Consider the following 23,040-nt stretch of genomic DNA (forward strand, 5'->3'; position numbering starts at 1 on the left):
TTGTCTCCTTTTTTTTTGTTTGTTTCATTCAAGTGTACATCAATGGTTTTTTTATGTCTTGGCTATATATATGTTTCTTAGAATATGCTCCTATGTACTTTTTGTAAAAACGATGTAAGAAAAAAGGTGAGGAGAGAGCGAGGAGAGACAAATTGGAGGGGTACCTATGTGGTCCCCTCTCATAATACCTTGGGTCCTCCCTCCACCCATGGTGGCAACAAAGGTCAGATCCTTAGGGCAATTCCAACCCATATATACTTCGCCGGCACATATAGCTACTTACCCATACCGGTCCTTGTACCACACACGGACACGAATACTTAACGCATATATGAAAAAAACAGTAATACAACTTAAACATTATAGTCTCATATGGCACAGTTAGCCAGCGATATCATAACATGGTACTTAACATATTGTCATCAAATAACTTATTAACACTACAATTGTCATATATTATCATGACCAAAAAAACATAACTACATGACTCAATCGTCTTCAATAGCACCACTATTTGTGCCGGGCTTTTTCAAGATCCAGCATGGATATTGTGCATCTGTGCAATCATTGTTTTCGAGCCACATATGGAAGTTTGGTACCAGTGTATCTTGGCCTATCATGTAGGACGATAAGGTTAAGTGGTTCTCAGTAGTAGATGCTACATATTTTATCACATACCATACGTTCATTATTCACACTCATCTACTTGAAAACATGTGGTCAGATGTTTTTTTACATACTCCGTTTATGATCTGAGCTAGGTTTCACTTTTCTTAGTACGGAGGTAGAAATCCTTTGGCATGAGATCGATGCCATGGCCACAAGCAGGAAAATTCACGGGCGGCGGAGGCAGAGATGTATCCATTGTTGGCCCATCCTCTACAATGAACACAGCCGCCATGCCCATTGACAAATGAAATTCATAATGACAATGCATGAACCATACACCTGTATACCATAAATACAAATAATGAGTTGTCGGGTTCGTACACGGGCAGCCAACTAATATAAATAAAATATGGGCGGCAATCTAAAGTAGACAACATCAAAATATCATTAATCTAGAATTAGTTTGATTGAAGTATCATAGAATCCTTAGAAATTGACTCCTTCAGACCCCGAGTATAAATGTTTGTGGCTATTCTCACAGTGCACCAAATAGAAGTCCAAACTTGGAGATATATTTTTTGATTAAATTTCCTATCTTATCCCTATATGAAGTTATCAGGTTGACTTCAGATCCCGAGTGTAAATGTATGTAGCTATTCACACATTGTTTTTGTTTCAGGATTTCATGCCCTACCAGACCTAGTTCAGGCGTGATATTGTATGGCATAATCTTACTATTACTAATTGGAGACTCCTTTGAAGACTCCACATGAAACCACCTTGGATCTTAGGTGGACACTCTAGAAAAATAGAGAAATTCTAGAAATTTATATAAAAATCAGAAACATCTAGCCCTCAATCCGACAACTCAAATCATAATAGTCATTGGATCTGTTATCCTTCCTAACAAATTACCTACCTCTGTCATCATGAAAATAGAATAAAATAACTCCTTAAACATATATCTAAATTACCCACCTCTGCCATTATAAAAAAAATCTGAAGTAACCCCCTAATCTTCGTATAAATTACCCACCTATGCCATTATAAAAATAATATAAATAATCCCATAAATTTGCATAAAAATTATCAAATTATGTCATAGTAAAACGTTAAAGAAACCCTAAATCTGAATCTAAATTATATAAGTACAACAAAATATTAGAGTGCACCAATATAAAATTCTAAATTACTATTTCTATCATTATCAATATATTATTTATGTTATTGTTTATATAAAAATACTACCCACGATACGTGTCACCATGTATTGATATATGATGGAAGAGATAAGAATACTAATTCATAAACAAATGTTTCAATTAACATATTCAAACACATATAGACGTGCGATGCAAAATGAAATATATTGCAATAGATATATTAATTTTAATTAGCCTGTGTGGGAGCATGGGTTGATCGGCTAGTAACTAGTAACAAGAGCAACTTTGAATGTCATGACAACATTCATGGTTAATAAACAAAAGGAACTAACATAATGTTATACTGTCAATGAGCCTCAAACTTCTAATTTTACCAAGATTCTCACTAAACTTCGTACAAAAGAGTTCACTACACTCTTTTGATCTATGGACAACCTATACGAAGCTTTTCTATATGGAATGTTTTGCTGCCGGTGAGGCCAATATTTCTCCTTTTTTTAGTAGGATTTTTGTCAAACTTCATCTATATACATATATACGTATATATGTATATAGGAGCATAAGTGTTTTTGGGTGGCTCTGAAGCTTTCCATCTGGCAGCGAGTTTTCTCTACAATCTAACCCCTTTACGCGCGGGATGCTTTTAATTTTTATTTCCTCTATTTGAACATTTTTGTTTTCAAAATATGGTAAGCAATTCCACATAATATTTTCCTTCTAGGCACATGAAACAAGGATTTAAATCTTATACGCACCTGGATTATTGGCAACGAATCGTATGGCAATCCACCCAAGATTTGGAACGAGCACAGTGTTCTTCACTGGTGGATTCACGTAGTTGTACCTGGCCCCATCCTTCACCGGATCATAACTGCCAAGCCCTTGCGCAAGCACAACCATGTCGTGCCCGTGTAGGTGCATTGGATTGGAGTCACCCTGTAGCATTGCAGTGCTCTGGAAGACTATCTCCACCACGGCACCTTGTTGGAACCGCCGGACCAACGTCGCCTTGTAGGTCGGCTCTAGTCGCATCTCCTTGGGTCCAAATGGGATTAAGGCTTCATCAGTGAAATTGTATAATTTTGGTGGCATCTTTGGAAGGTCTTGCGTCATGCCATGGCGGCCGGTGTGATAGTAGTGTGCTTCTAGTAGTGATTTCGACGTCGGGGGCAGGAAGGAGACATTGTTCATGGTAGCCACTAGGATGTCCTCGTCACTGTCGCCTCTCTTACAGAACTTGTGGCCTTGCTTGCAGATGGTGCCAAGGCCAAGCACAACGAACATGCGCTGATCGACTCTTTGTTGGACCAGAAGGTGCGCATGGTGCTGCAGGCTGGTCAGGTTGCTATGGAAGTAGAAGGATGTAACTGTGTCATGTATATCAGGCATCTTAGGCGCTATCGGCACATCAGCTGATGGACCCCGACATCCTACTTCTGTGCCACTGCAGGGGCCTTGGCTCACCATATACTGCACCATCCCCCTTGTGGCATACTCCGGAGTCTGGGTGTCAGGCAATGGTGCCTGATTTGGCAGGCCGACCATGTAGTACCTTCCAGGGTGTGCATCAGCAATCAACAGAGCATCCACTGTCTCGCCAGGTGCGATTGCGATGACCTCTGTGGTGAAGGGCCTGACATAGTTAGCATCGGCAGCAACCACAGTGAACTTGTGCCCAGCGATCTTTAGATAGAACTCAGAGAAGAGCCCAGCATTGATGATTCGCAGCAGGTAGGTCTTGCCAGGCTCCACGTCCAGAACGTAGCCTTCTTTAGCGACACCTGATCAGAGTTGCATTGAAGCACTTGGTTCAATTAAAAAGAATACAAATATTGGCAATCGGTTTCCACTGGACATGTATCCGATACAGTATTCACTTAACACAGTTGTAAACAGTCGATATCTCCCGTCTTTTTATCAAATTATCAGACAGAACAGCTGTTTAATAAATCATGCTAAACTGCCATTTAAATGGGCTACACGAGCATTTAAACAGAGCCTGTTTGCTATTGTGCAGTGTCTAAATGGTGTTTGAACAGGCTAAATGGCTGTTTATTAGACCAACAGAATACTTGCTTACCGGAGCAATTGAACAGATCTCCTACCAAGCCATTGACTGTGGAGGCACTGGCATATGACGAAAAGATGCTCTTGGTCATGTTCCTGGCCACCTCAGCAGGGTCTTTCTCCCACCAGTCCCCTGTAATCATCAGGATCATTTCACATCTATCTACTAGAAAGTTGCACAACCATGGAAAAACTGAAAAAAAAACAATTCAATTCACATAGAATATAACATATATATTTTATTTTGCCCGAATTGGGCAGAGTAAAAGTTGCTCCACAAGAAAGTTTATGTTCTCATATATATGGCAGGCAATCAATTTGTGAATGGCACACAAACCTATAATGACTGGGATCTCCCTATGAGGCTTAGGAAATGGATACGACGCGGCGCCATGCCTTGGCCGGATGATGAATGCGCCATGGAGAGTTGCCCGTAGGCCAGGGACGTGAGAATGCCACCATAGCGTGCCTTCCTGCCCGACAACATTGAACCAGTAGGTGAAATTTTTGTTCGGCATGATAGGGCATTGGGTGACCATCGGCACCCCATCAGCCCAACAGTTCCGAACCTGCTTCACTCCGTGCCTGCATCAGGAACCACAGAATGAACTCTTTTAAGTAATTAGAAATAAAAGCTAGATTACATTCGGAAAATCTATATATATTGTATTTGTATTTGGTGGAAAAAGCTAGGCAGCTCGAAGTTTAACCCCACGGGATAGAGTTTAGCATGCTAATCAACTAGTTAACAGGTGGCTAATTGTTCGATATCATGTGGAAGTCCATCTGACAAAAAACAAGCATGCATGGTCTCGGTCTATATGTTATCAACTCTATAGTGAGGCAAGAAGATTACATTGATTGAGTATACGGAAAATAATCATATCCTTTTTTTACTACTGTCAAGACCATGTAGCATACGAGTCTGTTTGATTGAGTGGTTTCTTTGAATTTGAGTTTAAATTGAGTTTGTTTGATTTTATTCGAATGTTTGAAACCTTTTCTTTTCCCTCTTTTTCCCTCTCTGTTCCGCGCGGCATTACTCGTCGGAGCAAGCTCCGATGAACCGAGCTGCTTCTCGCCATCGCACGTCCCATCCCGGCCTCCAAATAGCCTCCTAGAGCCGTAGTTGAGTTCGCCGCGTCGTGCTCTTGTTCCTCGGCACACTGGCCTCTCCCTATAGTTCTTTTCTCTCAGACAGTTTTCCCATTCGACCCATGTCACACCCTGAAATTTTTGAATTTCAGGATGTGATTAAAATTAAAAATAAAACAACAATTTTCTCACAATTTTAAAATTTTCACAACATTTATTTTTCTTCACAGAGAATTTAGTGTAAAAGAAAATAAATATTGGTTGTTTTTCAAATTAAATGATGTTGTTCTTCTGGTGATGCATTCATGTCACATGCATAGTGTTGTTGAGTGTGAAAACCTTTCAAAACGTGTTCTATCATCAAAAGTTCTTCCCGGGAATTGTCCGAATTTTTCTGGATTCTTTTCCCATTTTCTCTAGAGCAAACTCTAATTTTTAGAAGCTCTTCCAAATCTTCTCATGAGCTCCAAATATTTTATTTGAGTTCGTTAGGTCCCAATATATTTCTAGGATTTTTCCTAGAATTTTCGGGCCATTTGGAATATTTTTCGGACTTTGAATATGAATTCTAGATTTTTCTAGAATTATTTTAATTTCGAAAATAATTAATTCCGAATTTTAAATGGGCTAAGTCTATCAAAAGTACATAAATCTCTAATGGACCTCAAGGGCCCATTCATGTGTTCCCTAATGGGCTAAAAGCACGTAAAGCCCATTAGCATGGGAGGGAGGTTTAGTACCATATTGCTAGTTGATGTGGGATGGTGAGGCTTTTCTCCCTATATATTAAACCAACCTCTCATGGCAACTCCACACAAATATATAGACTACCCATAGGGAGGCTTCTTATTTGGGAATCCCTAAAATAATCTTTCCCCAGAATCCCACCATCCTTCGCATCCGTGCATCTCCGGTGAAATCCGACACCACCCTAGTGCTCGGCTCGTCGTCCTCTTCGTCGCGGTGTCTTCCTTATCGCGAGTCGTCGCCATTTCGCCGTCGACCCCGTGCCTTCTCCTCGAGAAGTTCACCGCCCCAGAAGTTTCTCAAGGTAGCAAGGGAGCTCTCCGACCTTTTTTTCCCCTCCCTTCTCGCTCCTACGCACACGCCCGCGCCCACCGCCTCTGCGCCGCCGCTAGCCCACCCCAATCCACTCCCGCCGTCCGATTTAGATCCAGCGGCCCGGATCTAATATGACCCGAGACAACTAAACCAAATACCGGTCAACCGTGGTCATTTTTGCAAATAAACCCCTCCGTTTTTCCAAAATCAACCCTCCGTCCATCGCAGTTCAAAACTATTTCTGTTTTAGTCCAAATCTTTACGGAAAACACCCTGAGCTTTTCCAAAATAGAACCCGCCATCCTTAGTGCGTTGTTTTGCAAGCTAGCCCCTGTATCTTAGGTTTAATCTCGTTTTAGTCCCACTACAAGAAATGTGGTGATCTATGACGAAAATTTCATGACATTTAAATGGAGCGTCACAATTGCACACAATCTATGACGAATTTGAAGGTATGGACCCTAGGCCCAGAACTTTATGATGTTTTATTGAATTCGTCACAATTGAGCCCACAAAATATGACGTTTTTACATTAATGTCATAGAAATCGTCATAGTTATTTATGTTTTAATATTGATGTGTAATATTGATGCTATATTTTGCGAGCTACTTTCATGGCGTGCCTTAATTAGTTATTTAAAAAATAGAAAACTAAACTTTTTGTAGAACAAGTGGCAATTCCTCTTGTTGTCATGCGCCAATTGTGTGTGGGCTGATCCCTCTCTCCCCTTGTTGTCTTGCGCCAAAAGCCCAGACGCAGGGGGGAAATGCGCCAGCGGAGGGGAAAAAACAAACTCAAAGGGGAGAGGCAGGAGGAGAATCGAACCCAGATTTCAGCAAACAGAAGCTAATGCCCTTCCACCACGCTGCGCCCGAACTTGTGTTCTGGTTTGGTACTAGTATTTATATATTAACATTTTCAAGTTTTAATTCAAAAAAAAAAGACACACGGAGATAGCAATGGGGACTCGAACCCAGACCTTAGAGACAAAACTTAATCGCATTACCACCGGGCTGCGCCTTCATTTGTGTTGCTGTTCGGTAACACAATAAATTATACTTTGTAACATGGTTCTACAATAACAAACACATATGCAATCCATCTTTTTCTTTTCAATCCGGAAGTAAATTTTGTAATTGGTATTACTCCCTCATAATAACTCCAAATTTGATGGTTCTTTTTTCCAAATTTTTCTAAAATCATGATATTTAATTAAGTAGCGTTTGTTTGGATGTTAATAGATATGTCTTGATTTTTTCCGTATAACATGTTTTCTTCCAACTTAATAGAGGATAGAAAAAATATATTTTTGAATAATAATCGCTAATAAAACTTGACATTTTCCAATGTTATGGTCAACATAAGGTGGTGGGTTATGACAGAACACGTGAAGCTAAATATGATTTTATAGAAAAATCTCGTATCTGATTTGAGGTACACATATTTGACGCAGGCAGGAATCGAACCAATTACCTCAGTCTAGGGCCATAGCAGTCCAACCTGCACCAGCCGTTTGCTTAAGTTATAGAGCACCCAAAATATTTTTTATTGCGTCATAGCTCCAAACTCCAGAGCCAAAACGTGGAAAAAATAGAAGAGGAGAGGGGTTTGAACCCTGGTCCTCAAGTTAATAATCTACGTCCTTACCAATGCAACGCTCCAACAAATCTGTTGGTATCTGGTATTTATATTTTTATACACATGTACACAGTGTTAATTCGGAGAAAAAAAGGAGCCCATGGAGCAAAGAGGATTCGAACCAGGGTCACATGGATAAGGCCGAGGCACCCTACCGCTGAGGCATGCCTTTGTTTGATATGGAGTTGGAAATTAAATCTATTTATATATGGTCTGAACTCTTTATATATACAAACATTTAAAATTTTCTTCTATTTTTAGGATATGAACTATAATAAAATGGGTACATATAAAATATATTTTTTGGGATTTTTTAGATATTATTTGAGATATTTGTAGTTCAAATAGTAATTACTTCCTACAAGCAAGCAGAAATTTATTTAAATGGTAGAAAATACCAAATCTATTCCAAAATTCTTAAAACTCCTACATGGCAACTTAGATGTTGTATATTACATGTAAAAATTGTATTGGGAGCTAAATGATAGATAGTTTTGCAATTTACTTCACAAGGTTGTCTTACTTAGATATTTAAAAATAGAAAAATAACTTATTTGCACAACAAGTGGTAATGTAAATCAACAAATGCTAATAGGAGGGTAAAGGTAAGATTGTGTCCAAAATTAAGGTATGTATGAATAAGAAAAGACTTCAGGGTGTACAAACTTCAAAGGTTGTGTTGAGTTGTATGAAACAATGTTAGAGATGCATCTATTTTGTGAACAAGGTATATCATATTTTTTGCAAAATCTAATGAAATTTTTATTTTGAGCTTAAACATCCATAAAAGGACTCTATGACAATTTTCAGAATTTTCAAAGAAGTTTTAGATATTATTACCATTATTTTATATTAAGGATGCAAGTAACAGTTTCAATTATCCCTAACAAGCATTTAGAATTTTCTTCCATTTTCAGGACGTGATCTATAATAGAATGAAGACACTTAAAATATATTTTTGGTATTTTTTGGATATTATTTGAGATAATTTTAGTTCAAATAGTAATTACTTTCAACAAGCATGTAGATATTTATTTAAATCATAGAATATACCATATTTGTTCGAAAATTCTTGAAACTCCTACATGGAAACTTAGTTGTAGTATTTTACGTATAAAAATATATTAGAGTATATAACATAATTATTTTTATATGTTACTTCAAAAGATTTCTTATAAAGTAAACAAAAAGAAAAAATATAAAACAATGAAGATATGAGACAAGTCTTATTCAGGCCCATATAACTACTTCAGCCCATACAGTCCAATTCGGCCCAACCCAAAGCCTATAAAACTACCCCTACCCTTAACCTAACCCTAATCCCCTCATCTCCCTCTCTACAGCCGCCACCCCCTTCTCTCCCGTGCACAGCCGCCGCCTCCTCTTTCTTCCTCCCGAGCGCCGCCTCCAGCCGGCTCCCCCTACAGCCGCCGCTTCCACCGCCCCTGCCTCTCCCCTGCACGCCGCACTCCTCGTCGCCTGCGCGCCGCATGGCCGGTGCTCGGCCGCCGCCCTCGCCAAGCCCGACGCGCCGCCGGCCCCTGCGCAGCAGCCGGTCGCCGCCCGTGCACGCGCTCTGCGTGGCCGCCGGATCGAGGAGGCCTGGCTGCTCGCAAGCTCTCCAGGCGGCAGCACGGACTCTTCTTCCCTGAGCAGGGGAAGATCCTCACGCTACCTGTGCTCAGGGCGAACAGCGGCGGGCTCATCGTCAAGTTCAACTCCCTGCAGGGGTTCGTGCCCAACCCTCTCCTCAGCCCCGCGCACTGGTGCAGAGGTACTAGTTTTATTTTCCTCCAATTCTCGCAAGCAATCCGCCACACATTTTGTGAGCATCCTGTGATTGCCAGGAAATATACGAGTAGTGGGTGATTTTAGTTAAGCTTTGCATGCAGACCCAAAAAGGCCCATCCAAGATGTTAGCAAGGACCTAGTAGCAACGTCCATTTCTGTCAAGGTAATTAAGTTTTCTTTGATTGTTCCATGGCACCATCAATTTGCTGTTGGGTGTGGCTATTTTTGTTGTAACCTATTAGGAGGAAAATGAAGGTTAGGTTTCTTGCGCGAGCTGGGAGGCAGGTTAGGTTTCTTCTGATACTGCACTTGATTTCTTTTATTTTCTTTTCTTTTCTTTTCTGAGGATTTCATTATGCTAGCATTTGGCCTGTTGGCTGGCTCAGTGCCAATGCCAACTAGATAGAAGTACAAGAATTGTGATTCCTTCCTATTACTTGGCAGGTCCAGGAAGTGTATTTGACATCTTCCCTAGACCAGGAGGGCATAAAGAAGGCTGTGCAAAGAGTGCTAGGGCGTGTTCCTTGAGTCTGACACACAGCAAGTAAGTAGAAACAAAGGTGTGCCTGTCCTCCCCAATTTTCTAACTATATATGAAGCATTATAGCAAATCAACAGTACTAGCAAACAGCCTGAAATATCCGTCACTGTCACTACACTCTGCTAAACTTTTTATCATCTCTGTTGGATACTACACCAACCAAAATCTGTAAATATTTGTGGCACAGCAATGAGTAGTTTAGCCATCCTTGGTGCATCCTCTACACAAGCATGTCGTTAAGCGGTGGTTCTATGTATTTGCTGGGTCTGCCTTTTGATGTCACTGCTTGGACTTGTCTGACTCTGAACTCTTGAGGCGGTTTTATGTATATGATGAGTATAGCAAAGTTTTATGTCAGCACTAACTTGTTCAGCAACTTCTGTATCTTCGTAGTACCTCCTGATTCTAGTTATGGCTTGATATTTTCTTTGCACCGCTGCTGCTACTGCTCGGATAAAGATTTATTCAGTTCGGTTTTGTAGGAGCGTTTAGGATTCCGTCACAAATTTAACTAAATCATGTATTCATCTGGTTTGGACCAGACCCCCTATCCAAATCGGTCCTTATTTATGGAACAATTTGCTGATTTAGGTGCACTGAACTGTGAACAAAATGCTCATCCAATGTTGACTACTTGACTGCGTATATCCTTCCAGTGGTGCTGAGGTCTGAGAGTGACCTGAGGCGTGTGTCATGATGACCACTTTAGCTCACTTGATTGATAACTAAAATGAGTTTATTGCAGGGTGCTGCTGATGATAACTTCTTTGCAAGCGTTCAGTCTATTGCAGTGTGCCTCTGGTATGCTTCGATTCTTCTTGCCTTTCATTATTATTATATGCATGTTAGCATGTATGCTTCAAATAAAAATGTTTGTCTTCAATTTACTTTGAAGAGACATGTATGTCTGTAACTACCATCTTTCTTTTGAGCAGCCAATCATTTTTATTCCTTACAATTTTCTAAAGTTAACTATGCATTGACATTAATTTTTGCAGGTGATTTAAAAGGTTAAAGAACTGGCAGTTAGAATAGAAGAGAAGCCTCACAGAGAAAAAATCATTGCTAGCCAAATGTGCTGCCACAACACTCATCAAAACTGATGTGGTGATGAAAAAGAATTCTTTGCTTCCTTAATTGCTGCTGCTGGTTCATACTCCTGATGAAACCTATCTTTTGTTGTCTCTGCTCTATTTTGTTTGTCTTTTTTCCTGTAATGTTAGGCTGCTAGTTTTGATACATGGAAAAAACCTTTATGTGATCCATTATTCTGATGTCATGATGTTGGGGTGCAAACATTATTGATATGACATTATAATTTTGGATGTAATTGCTTATTGTGACTTTTGTGCTGGAACTTTTGTTTTGTTAAATGGGCTGTGTATAAAGCCGATTTTGGTTAGCTAATAATAATTATTGGGCTGAAATCAGGCCCACTTTGAATTGGGCCCATTCAATTCATGGGCTGTGTTGCTGATGTCAGCAGCCACGTCACCTGCCACGTCACTTGCATGTCAGCCTCACTTTCCATGTTAGCAGCCACATCATCCTCCATGTCATCAATGTGTGATATGGCAATATAATCTGTGACGAAAATTATACTGTTCGTAATGTTAATTTTCGTCATAGAATACGGGCTTGGGTTGGGCTTCAGGGGGCCTAGAGACATTCCATGACGGTTTTAAAACGTCATGTATCAAGCAATCTATGATGAAAATTTAAGGAACGTCAAGAGGTGTGTTCTGTGACGCTCAATACATGATGTTATTTGAGATCGTCATAGATACTGTTCTATGACGGTTTTTCAATGAACTGTGACGAAATTCAATCGTCATGGATCAATAGATTTTTTGTAGTGTCCTTGGTGTCTTTATAGCTAGCCCCTTTTCTTTCAAATCTATTGCAAATAAGTCCCTAGAACTCTGTTTTAATCATAACTTCTTCGTTTCAACACCGTTTTCATCGATTCTCACGCTCACGTGATCCTTGCAACGTGTGCGATAGCTTTATGACCTTGTTATCCTCTGGGAGCACAGTTTTCTGTGTCTTGCAAATCTTTTCTGTTAGTCCTTAACTCTTTGGTTAATCGTGACTAATAAAATTCTGACTCACCGTTTAACTCATAGAATCGCCGTTTTAGCTCCGTTTTTCGCATTTCTTGCGCTCTCGTAACCGTAGCAGTGACCCCTATCCTTTAGTATGCTCTTTTTAAAGTCTTTCTTCTGGTTTGGTATATTGTTCTTAGTTGTATCTTCTTTTTTGCTTTGTATGTTTGCTCGAAGATTGTTCCGAGTAGAAGAATCGTTGTTCGAAGATTGAAGATCAAGAATTGCAAGTGAGCAAAAGCTGAAGAGCAGTGAAGAGCAGTAAGAGTAGCTTTTTGTTGGAGAAAGGCAAGTGATCCTAACCATCTTTCTATCTATGCTTATATACAAGATTACTTGATTTAATTGGAACATGGAGAACCACCCAAGAAAACCGTACAACCACAATACTATATGGCTCTAGTCTTGGCTAAGTAACTAGATGATCTATATGTCGTGCTGGGGCGTTTGATTGGTGGATTTTTTTTCGGGTTATCGTGCTTTGAGGAGCGGGTGAAGGAAGCTTCGTCTTCTGAGGTACTGCAGAAAAAGGGACCAGTGCGTACATATAGTGATTCTTTGGAAAAGACTCGTAGTGAATCCCTAGCCACTCACCAAAGGAAGTGTTTAAGGGCTTTGCAAACCCGGGCGACATGGGAAACACGAATTGTGGGTAAAGTGTACAACCTCTGCAGAGTTAAAACTAACCGGTTAGCCGTGCTCACGGTCAAGAGCGGCTTGGACCCTCACATGATTAATAAACTTAAAGATGAATATAAATCACGTTCTGGTTATTTCTTGTGGCCTTGCTGAGTACCAACCATAAGTGTACTCACCTTTACTTACTGCTGCTCAGAAGGAGAAAGTTATGGTGGAGTCTATTGAAGATGTTGCTGAGTTCTAGGCGTACACAGCCCCCAGTCGATTGCCTGTGAAGTTTGCAGCCTTCGTTTCCAGGATAAGCTGTAAACTCTGATAATCTTCTATTTGTTTTAATTCTCTTTTATGTGATATTGTTACTAATTATTCACTTATAATGTCTCTATATGTATGAAATTTGATCCTGACATACATATAGCTATGCATTCGGTTTTGTCCTTAAAACCGGATGTGACAACCCAAGACCGAAGTCGTCTCGGCCCAAACGAACTTTATGTTTCCGGTCTGTCTTGATCCCCTCTCCTCTCTTCATGTGCGGCTCCATTGTTTTTGGGCCCAAGCTCGCGGCACCTGGCCGGCCCAGCCCGAGCTGAAACCCAGGCCGAGTCCCAGCCCGACGCCGTTATGGGCGTGTGTAGCATGCCACGCTATGGTCCCGAGCGTCCCGATAAAGGACGAGCGCGTGAGCCCTGCGCGCCCTACCATACCACCACCGCTCCCTCGACCCCTGGTGGCGAACCCTACGACCCGTGCCCCCTCCTGCTCCCGAGTCACCAGGAACGCCGCCGCCGCTCGCCTTCCCCATCGCCCCTGCAGACACCAGCGGTGCCATCGACCCACTGCGCCGCCTCTTGTTCAAGCACCACCACCACGCGCCAAGCCTAGCGCCGACGATGCGCTCTGCTGACCGCACCCCACCCCTGCGCGCGTCCCCTCCTCACGTTCGCCAGGCCAGGAATGTCGTTGCCCTCCTGCTCACCTCAACCTGCTGCTCCAGCATGCGACACCCCCTGCACGGGATTGCCTTCACATCCTCCACCCTGACCGCGCACCGAGGCCTCCCATTTGCAGCACACGTAGCCCTGCACCACTCCTGGCGCCCCTGCATCAGTGCTATGTCTGTTGTTTAAGAACAGAATCATCGCCCTCCTTCCAGCTTCGTTTTTTGGCCGCCGCTATGCATCTCCGCCATGTGTAAGTGGTAAAACGGATTCCCCTCGACCTCCTCTTCCTTTTCCCCCACTTTTCCCTCTCTTATGGAATAAGTCGCTGCAATTTTGGCCAGGAGCAAGCTCCTGTACGGCAGCCTGGAGACGAAGCTTTTGCAGTCTAACCCTGGAGAACAACGTAATAATTCTGTTCTTTGATTGTGTCTTGCAAAATCTGTAGAAAACCCTTAGTAGATTATATCTTTCCAGGCTAGCCCCAACCCTGATATTTTGTGGATCTAACCCTAGCTTTTGATTTATTTGTGAGCTCAGTTTTCTAAGTCTGGTAAAAATCAGCAGCTAACCCTTCACGCCTATGTTTAATCGTGACTAGGTCCCTACAACCTTGTTTCTACCGTAGTTTCTGCGTTTTAGATCCGTTTCAACCCGTTTTTGTTGCGTTAGTCTTCTGCTAGGCCAAGCTATCGTTTAGTAACGTTGTTGTGCCATAGTTCCTATATTAAAATTAAATATAGATTTAATATGATTAATGTTCTCTTATCTAGTGTTTTCAATTAAAATCCATTTAAGCCTTTACTCCGGTTTTCATAATTAATGTTAATTTGATTAATATCAAATCAAATGTGTTTATAATTTAATTTGTTAGTTCAACATGAATCAATAAATGAAGCTTATAGTTTCTTTGTTAATACAAATCTTTCGTTAGCTGTGGCTTTTCAACCGTAGCTTCGTTTTCCGCGTTTCTTACATTCTTGTAACCATACCAGTGAGCCTTATCTTTTAGTACGCTCTTTTAAAGCTTTTCTGTTGTTTTGGTGTATTGTTCTTAGTTGTACTTGTTGTTTGCTTTGTATGGTTGCTCGATGATTGCTTCGAGTAGAAGGATGAAGATCATGTTTTCCAAGTGAGCAAGAGCTAAAGGACAATAAGAGTAGCTTTTTGTTGGAGAAAGACAAGTGACCCTAACCATCCTTCTATCTGTGCTTATTTACAAGAATACTTTGTTTAATCGGAACATGGAGAACCACCCAAGAAAACAATACAACCACAATACTATAATGGCTCTGGTCTTGGCTAATTAATTAGAAACTCTATCTTGTAATGGTCTTACCAAAAGGGCAAGAGGGGAGTGCGTTGATGGGGTATAGCTCGGTCCTCTTGAGGTGTAGATATAAGTCTTGGTTAAGGCATCTTCCTCATTAGGAAGTGTTATGACCATTGCGGCCTGAAACCTTAGCGGATAATACAAGTTAGGGAATCTTTGTAAAGGCCTCGTAGCGTCCCTATGCAATCACACCTCGGAAGTGTGGTATTGTGCCTGATTAACACAGCGTGGTTGGGTACAATGTTCTTCTGAACTTTTACGCGAATTGTGGGTAAAGTGTACAACCTCCACATAGTGTAAACTAATATATCAGCCGTGCTCGCGGTCACGAGCGGCTTGGGCCCTCACATGATTAATTGAATTAAAGATGGACTTAAATCGTATTCTGGTTATTTCTTGTCGCCTTGCTGAGTACCAACCATAAGTGTACTCATCCTTGCTTACTGCTGCTCAGAAGAGAAAGATGATGTGAAGTATCTTGAAGATGGTGCTGAGTTCTAGGCATACGCAACCCCCCCAGTCGATTGCCTGTGAAGATTGAATGCTTCGTTTCTAGGATAAGCTGTATAACTCTGATAGTCTTTTAGTTGTTTTAATTTCTCTTTTTCGTGATACTGTTACCGATTATTCACTTAAAATGTCTCTATATGTATGAAACTTGATTCTGACATACATATAGTTATGCATTCGGTTTTGTCCTTAAAACTGGGTGCGACAAAATTCATATACTCGACAACCCAGTGAGTCTACAGTTAACTCACTTGTCTTAATAATTCTATGAGCAGCGCAATAGCCGTATTTTCTGAAACAGAGGAGCTCATTTTCATGTGCCATAGAAGATTACCAGTTAGGCTGTGTGCTTTTCTATCAAAGGCTGGGAATTTATTCAAGCATTGTTGTATTACCTTGATGTACACTACTTGATATTAATAAATTTCCCTTTTCGCAAAAAAAGAAGATTACCAGTGGATCGTAATGTTGTACGGTGACCTGTTGACGACATGAACGGTCACCGAGTCGCCTTCTCTGACCTCAATCGTCGGCCCTGGGAGCTGCCCATTCACCACAGTGACCAGTGTCTCCTTGCACAGGCGCGTCATCTTTGTCTGGCTCACCTACATGTGTTTTCCAACAAATCAAGTAGTTGTCCGGGGATTATTGGTTGTGGATACGATTAACGGTAGAGGGATGCATGGATCGAATAAAGGCAGGAAATAAAAGCATCCCCATACTTACGACGAATGTGTGCTCGACGGATGCCGCGGATGCCAGTGGTGCGGCGGCTGAGAAGAAGAAAACAATGGCGATGGCCAGCACCATGGCGGTCACGGCTGCGTTGGGGAGGCCCCGCCTCCGGCCCTCCATGCTCGCCATGGTTGCTTACTTTGCTCTATGAAGTGCTTCAATGGGGGTGCTGCAGCTCTGAATGCTTTGCAAGGTAAACTGTATGTAGGAGGAGTAGTATATAGTAGCAGTTGGCCGGAGAAATGGCCGGCCAGACTGTGGATTCTTTGCTACCTATTAGATATCTGAGCCAATGAATGTTGTGGTCCTCAGCGTTGACGGTGAGCACACCATTAATTGAGTGCCACCCTAACAACCCAAAGCTCTACATTTTCAATGTTTTGTTTTGTCATCCTCTGTATGCATTGGCTGCATGAATAGGTTCACGTACGGACAAATAGCTGCATACATGAGAACGACCATAGACTCCACTATAAACAAGGATTATGTTGATAATCAGTTCTTGAGAACTGAGTGCTTTTGGTGGTCAAGTGGAGGCAGCGATCACGTGCAGCTACGTACGTACTGCTACGTGACATCTGTACTTGTGCATTAATTACTATACACCAACGGGCCGGGCATAGAAAATTAGCGGAAGTGACAGATCGGATCTACCGAAACGAATTTGATCATGGACGACGCTAGAGACAAAATCTTTGCTAGCGAGGTTGGGCCGAAGCCTACATCCCAGCCCAGGGGTATGACTACGGGTGCTTCTCCCTAATATATATCGCAACACCAGCCGCTTTTAGGGTCCTCGTAACATATCATCTACCTCCTGCAAACCTTTCGCTATGTCATCATGGTTACACCAACAATTCTTCTCTTCTATTTATGAGAAAATCTAGATTATAGAGTTTGATACAAACTCTATCCTATACTGCTAAATACAACTCAAATCCAATCCTAACCGAACTCGCACAATATCTAACTATATATATAAAAAACTGCTATTCAGCTTACAACGTGTTAAATAAGTATTTAACGCACTCCAAACCACTACCATCCCGCAACCGTAAAACTTCTCGTTCAATAGTAAAGTTTTACAGTTGTGGGATGAAGTTTTATGGTCGCGGGATCCCGCAACCGTAAAACTTCTCACGCAATAGTAAAGTTTTATGGTTGCGGGATGAAGTTTTACGGTCGCGGGATCCCGCAACTGTAAAATTTCTCATGCAATAGTAAAGTTTTATGGTTGCGGAATTAAGTTTTACTGTTGCGGGCTGAAGTTTTACAGTCGCGGGTTGGGTTGCTGCCTGACGTGTTAAATAACTATTTACAGCACTGTTTGGTGAATAGCGCCATATATATATATATGTATATGTATAGTAAAGAAGAATAATTGAAGACACCGGGTGTCCAGGTGCTTCCTTAAGCCAGAAGGCTCCTCCCGTCTATAAAAGGAGAAGCCAGATGCACGTATTCAGAGAGGAGGGGAAAAAAGAGGAGAGAAGGCACAGATCACCGAAGACCCAGAACACATCCGCCACCACTCCACTTAATTAGTACCACTCCACTCCACTCCCATTGTAATATATATATATATATACATATATATATATACATATATATATACATACACACACACACACACACACATGAACACACAATTCGTCCTATCACAGTTGAATGTTGCCACCAGGAGAGAGTTTAATTTACAAAGTTGCTCGTAAAGTTCATCTGCTACAAATTATAGATGGAGTTTTGAAATTCATCTGTGTTCCATTGGAAGTGATAGATGACTGCTACTCCAACTCTCAAGAGGAACTAATTATAATTTATTTTATTTTTTGTTAGAATGGTTTGACTTTTTTGGGGGCTCTCAGGTAACCAAGTTTTAATGCTGTCACATTTGTTATGCTCATCCCCGTGGCTGCCATACATTGTCCATGCGTAGAGAGCATAGCGCGCAGTCTCCATAGAGGAAGCCTCGCCTAAAGTATACATGGAATTTATATGACAAAGCGCCGCGCCTCTAGTTTAGTCTAGAACGTACTCTCTAGATCTGTGCGAAACTACTTGTTTCTGCAACGAGCCCACAAATGCCTAGGACCCATGCGTCTTTTAGCCGCCACAAACACATATATTAATGGCTGTGGATTGAAGCACAATTAATGAGTACATGTTACGATATCGTGGTAGGTCAATCGTGAGCCATTGTATCTTACTAATTACACTAATAGAAAACAAACCTTCGGTCCTGGCTAAAAGTATCAGATGTCAGTGCAGCCAGCATCAGTACCGGCTGCACTGACATCTGATACTTTTAGTCTGGAACAATGGCTCGAGATGCCTAGAGAGAACTTTTTGGTACCGGGTCGTATCACAACCCGGTACCAATGATTAAGAATCAGCACCGCATGGTGCCAAAGCCCAGGACCAATGAAGGAAATATATTTTTAGTTCTGGGTGATAGCACGCATCGGAATTAAAACGTGAGTTTGGGCACCGGTTGAAACAAGCACCCGGCACAAAAAGATGGCCGGCCTCTCCCTCCTTGATATTTTAAGTCCCTGGCCACCAGCTTCTCTCTCTTTTCTCTCTTACCCTCTCATTTCTCTAACTCTCATCTCTCTTACCTTATCTCTGGAGCGCGTTGGCAGCCGGCCGCCGCTGTCTTTGGCCGCGCGGGCCGCCGGCGCTGCGGGAGCCGGCTGCCGCTGACGTTGTGGGACGCGCGGGCCGCCACCGCTGTGGGTCTGGTATATTGATCAGGCTCTGGTCACCTACTCTGGCCCTCCGTATATTGATCAGGCTCTTGAATCTTGTTAGGTATCCTATCTTAACATTAGGATTTGTCTGCACTGACCTAGAAGCAGGTGCCCTCAACGTTGGCGTTGCATGTGGGATGTGTCCGCATTGACTTATTAGGACAAGGTGCCAAGTGTTCTTACATTTCTATCCATGCAAAGCCATAAGATTATTTTTGTTCATGCAAGTGTCTTTTATGGTTTTTCTGCCCGTTAGTTGCCAAGGCATGTGCCATTTATTGCATCTTCCTAGGATTGGCAGCATAGACGTGCATGCCGTAATTTTGTACTAGAACAATTAAAGAGATCTCCGAGCTTTCCATTGACTGTGGATGCACTGCTGAAGAAAGATTAAGGAAACCATCCGTCATGTTCCTGGCCACCTATATATGCAAGGTACAGCGCCCACCAGTCCGCTGACATTATATATTAGGACCATTCAAAGAAAAACAAGTTCGGCTCCATCAGAAACAGGTACTCATTCAGTATCATTCCCATAGGAACAGTACACTTTTCTATGTTCCAAATGGAAGCAGGGGTAGGATCTGGATTGGTGCAGATCCAGATATATATTAATTCAGTTGAACATTATTGTACTTTGCGTTTTAACGCCTTTGCATTGGTGGGTGTGGGGGAGTATTTTGCCGCTTATATGATAAGGTCAAAAGATTATTTGATGGGCACAACATGATGCCACATGTGTAATTGAATGTCCAATATTGCCAGATTTTTTGAACTAAACACCTGAACAAGCAGTCAAAGACAGAAAGAGCACCACTTCCGGGTCTTATTCGGCCTCTTTCAATACATGCATACATGATCAAGCTTGACAGGCGGTATCATTTTATTTCATTGAAGCATTATCACAATCAGCATGTTATAATGCTAGGTATAATAACTGTGGTGGTTAATAGGTTCTCCATTAGTTTCTATAGTAAGCCGCGGGTCGCAATCGCGCGCATGATGAATAGACTCCCGGTCAAGCTGCCAGAGACGGAGAACAACCATTGCAGGCAGGCGGCAGCGACACATAATTGGTAATCCTCAGGGCACTCTCAGCTGGTTGTAAGCTTGACGAGGCGAATTGCCATCACAGCCAGCCGTGTAGGCCAAAATTAATCACCTTTCCATTTGCTGCTCCCATTAGTTCATCTTCCATGCTGAATTCATGGTTGGGCTGGCTGTTCATCTGCTTGGCTTTCCTGCGATCTGGAACCCCGAATTACCAGTTATTTTTTAAGCTTACACAGTACAACTCGGACACTCATAATGTACGTATACTCAACCGCCTATAAACACACGTACGCAAACTCTACCCGGCCCTATGATGAGCATCTTCGAAGACTGAGCTGGCAAATCATCAAGATTGACGAAGTCACACAGGTGCCTCACTGTCGATGAGAACATCACCTACCACTAAAAGCACAACACCGATAAATCCTAGAATATTCACTCCCACGGGGAGTCGAACCCAACACCTGAGGTGCTACTGAGGCTCTTGTAACCACCAGGCTACAAACCCTTTTGCGAATTACCAGTCAAATTGATCGATCCCTTTGTTAAACTACTAGCAGGTTGATCCATTATCTTTCAAATGTACTTTGTTATACAGTGCAGAAATGTCATCCGATCGAAATGAAAGGTTTTTTTATGGAAATTCTTCCATGGTGTCGTCAATTTAGGGTCCGCCTTCATACAGTGCCGGCTCCGATACCTGCAAACACAGTCTGTGGTGCTCCCACTTGTCATCTGCTCCGTGGCGCCCTTCCCCCTCCACGACTAGCTCGCGTACCTGCTGGTGAACGTACTCGGCCTGGGGCTCGCCGGGGCGTCCACCGCAGACTCGGCGACTCTATGGGTGTCCTGCCTGATGCTGCTCGCCTACGTGCTTCTCTCCGAGAAGATCAACGAGACGTGGAGGGGGTTCTCCGCCGACGCCTTCAAGTACATGCTACCCACCGTGAAGCTCGCCACGCCGTCAACCATCATGGTCTGGTCAGTGTACTTCTTGCCAGTCACGTACAGTATCGTGTTCATGGTTCAGTGTGGCTGTGTGCATGGCTGGGGAGACGTTTCGGCTGCAGCTTGGAGCTGTGGGCATTCGAGCTCCTGGTGCTCATCGCCGGTTTGCTACCGAATCCCACCGTTGACACGCCGCTGATCGCCATGTGGTAAATGAAAATAATGTCTTTATATTAGTTGTACCATCAGTTTGATTCATCTTGAAATTAAACAAACTGATCATAACTTACATCCTGTAAAAAATGTGTACTGCAGCTCTAGCACGGAGGCAATTATCTGCATGATCTCAGTTGGGTTCAGTGCCGCGGTGAGGTGCGTAACGTGGCAGCTAAGCTAGATCAGTTTTGTCAAATACATTCATCTGAATTGTTTTTGCAGCTTCAGTTTCTCTCTACATACATTGTGCATGTTGTTTTTATACATGCAATGTGGGTGCTTGATAGATGCAATCAATGCATTGGTTGCAGCACACGGGTGGCGAACGAGATCGGTGCGGGGACCGTTGACGGGGCGAGGAATGCGGTATCTGTGACAATGAAGCTCTCGGTGTTCCTCGCCGTCTCCTTCGTGCTGCTCCTGGGGTTCGGCCACAACCTGTGGGCGAGCCTCTTCAGCAGGAGCTCAACGATCGTGTCCTAGTTCGCGGCCATCACGCCGCTCATGATGATCTCCATTGTGCTTGACTCGGCGCAGGGCGTCCTCGCAGGCGTGTCGGGGGGCTGCGGGTGGCAGCACCTGGCGGCCATGACCAACCTGGTGGTGTTCTACTTGGTCGGCATGCCGCTGGCCATCCTCTTCACCTTCAAGCTCAAGTTCTATTCCAAGGTACGTACTCGTGTAAAACTAAGGTGGTGTCTCGATCTCTTGCCAACAATGTCCTAGCATAACCTTCTTGTAAATAATGTTGCTGGTCATCTTTTTCGTTCTCTCATCATGCAGGGTTTGTGGACGGGGCTGATTTGTGGGGTGACATGCCAAGCCTGCTCGTTGCTGGTGATCACCGTCCGCACGAAGTGGTCTAAGCTCCTGGAAATCATGCAGGAGGAGAAAGCCAACTACATCGCTTAGCACAAATGCTATCTTGACCCGTAAAGGGGAATGGAGTTCTACGCCGTGACCAGACCTGGAACAGGTGTTGGGGAATTTTGTTTACTAGGAAAACTGTATCCAAACTACCAAAAAGCACACCTATAGTAGACGTTGTGAAATAATTAGTTCCTATCAAATGGTCGAAGATATCGACATTGATTGGATAACTGTTTAAGATTAAACCTCACGGCTTGAACCATCTGAGATATGGGCATATATATCTCTATGGTTCCCAACACATACGAAAATAGCTAGAGAACATCTATCAGTCCAATATTTAAGAACCCTTAGTTTGTCACACTATAAGTCCAATTATTCCCATCCTCTTTAATCTCGCCTCCGACTGTCGATACCCCCCTAGGTCGCACAATTGTTCGGATGTAATTTTCTATCCTTTTCTGTGGGTTCAGCCTGAGACTCAGCTCTCGATCACAGGTAGAAACGTGTTGTACCTCTTTCTCCTCTTAATTAAATACGTGCTCAGTCACGTTCGCAAAAAAAAAAAATGCAGTGCTGTATCCGCATAACTCGATTATACGCGTCTTGCAGCGAAACGCCAATATTGGACTGCCCTGCAGGATCGCCCTCCATGGATACAATGTATGAATTATTTGGAGCATGATCTCCAATATTGCAACTGTACATATGTCTTGACCACATTTCTGCAGGTTTAGGTAAAGTCAATTAAGGAAATGTACCTACAAAGCTGATCAAATCTTCCCATGCAGTGTGAAAATAAACAAACCTTCGACATCTAATAGGGTCCACAGACTTTTTCTGCCAGTTGCAAATGAACTAGCAGCCGAAGCACTTTTGTTATGCTAAAAAATTGAGCCAAACTGATATAGAGAAGATAACAGTGGTTTATGGACAATTAGACCTATTTATAATGTGCATTACAATGTTAAAT

At 42.5% G+C, this 23,040-nt stretch overlaps 1 protein-coding gene, 1 long non-coding RNA gene and 1 pseudogene across 3 annotated transcripts; 2 read left to right on the forward strand and 1 right to left on the reverse strand.

Annotated features, from left to right (window-relative positions):
* Positions 1-402: 402 nt before the first annotated feature.
* LOC120645136 (laccase-15-like) lies at positions 403-16,484 on the reverse strand. Its single transcript, XM_039921898.1, has 6 exons — positions 16,222-16,484; positions 15,949-16,100; positions 4,177-4,424; positions 3,853-3,972; positions 2,528-3,553; positions 403-948 (listed from the first exon to the last, which is right to left on the reverse strand). Exons 1-6 carry the CDS (start codon positions 16,357-16,359, stop codon positions 758-760), a joined length of 1,875 nt encoding a protein of 624 aa, XP_039777832.1. The 5' UTR covers positions 16,360-16,484; the 3' UTR covers positions 403-757.
* Positions 8,951-11,369, forward strand: LOC120645138. 2 transcript variants are annotated; one of them, XR_005664148.1, is made up of 5 exons: positions 8,951-9,409; positions 9,528-9,711; positions 9,871-9,970; positions 10,713-10,768; positions 10,966-11,369. It is a non-coding gene; the product is annotated as an uncharacterized LOC120645138 (long non-coding RNA). The 2 variants fall into 2 exon arrangements; XR_005664149.1 differs by having other exon boundaries at positions 9,871-9,986; positions 10,966-11,340.
* A 38-nt stretch (positions 16,485-16,522) lies between the features above and the next one.
* LOC120645936 lies at positions 16,523-22,109 on the forward strand (annotated as a pseudogene).
* The last annotated feature ends 931 nt before the right edge of the window (positions 22,110-23,040 follow it).

This window comes from Panicum virgatum, chromosome 8K (genome assembly GCF_016808335.1).
Source record: "Panicum virgatum strain AP13 chromosome 8K, P.virgatum_v5, whole genome shotgun sequence".
NCBI classification, from domain to species: Eukaryota; Viridiplantae; Streptophyta; class Magnoliopsida; order Poales; family Poaceae; genus Panicum; species Panicum virgatum.

Bases quoted from the DNA above. Each gene is read 5' to 3' on its own strand.
- LOC120645136 (XM_039921898.1), bottom strand. From the start codon at position 16,359: ATGGCGAGCATGGAGGGCCGGAGGCGGGGCCTCCCCAACGCAGCCGTG. The intron at 4,425-15,948 runs GTAATCTTCTTT...TTCCTGATGCAG, and splicing joins TACAACATTACGATCCACTG to GCACGGAGTGAAGCAGGTTC. The intron at 3,554-3,852 runs GTAAGCAAGTAT...AACTCTGATCAG, and splicing joins AGATCTGTTCAATTGCTCCG to GTGTCGCTAAAGAAGGCTAC.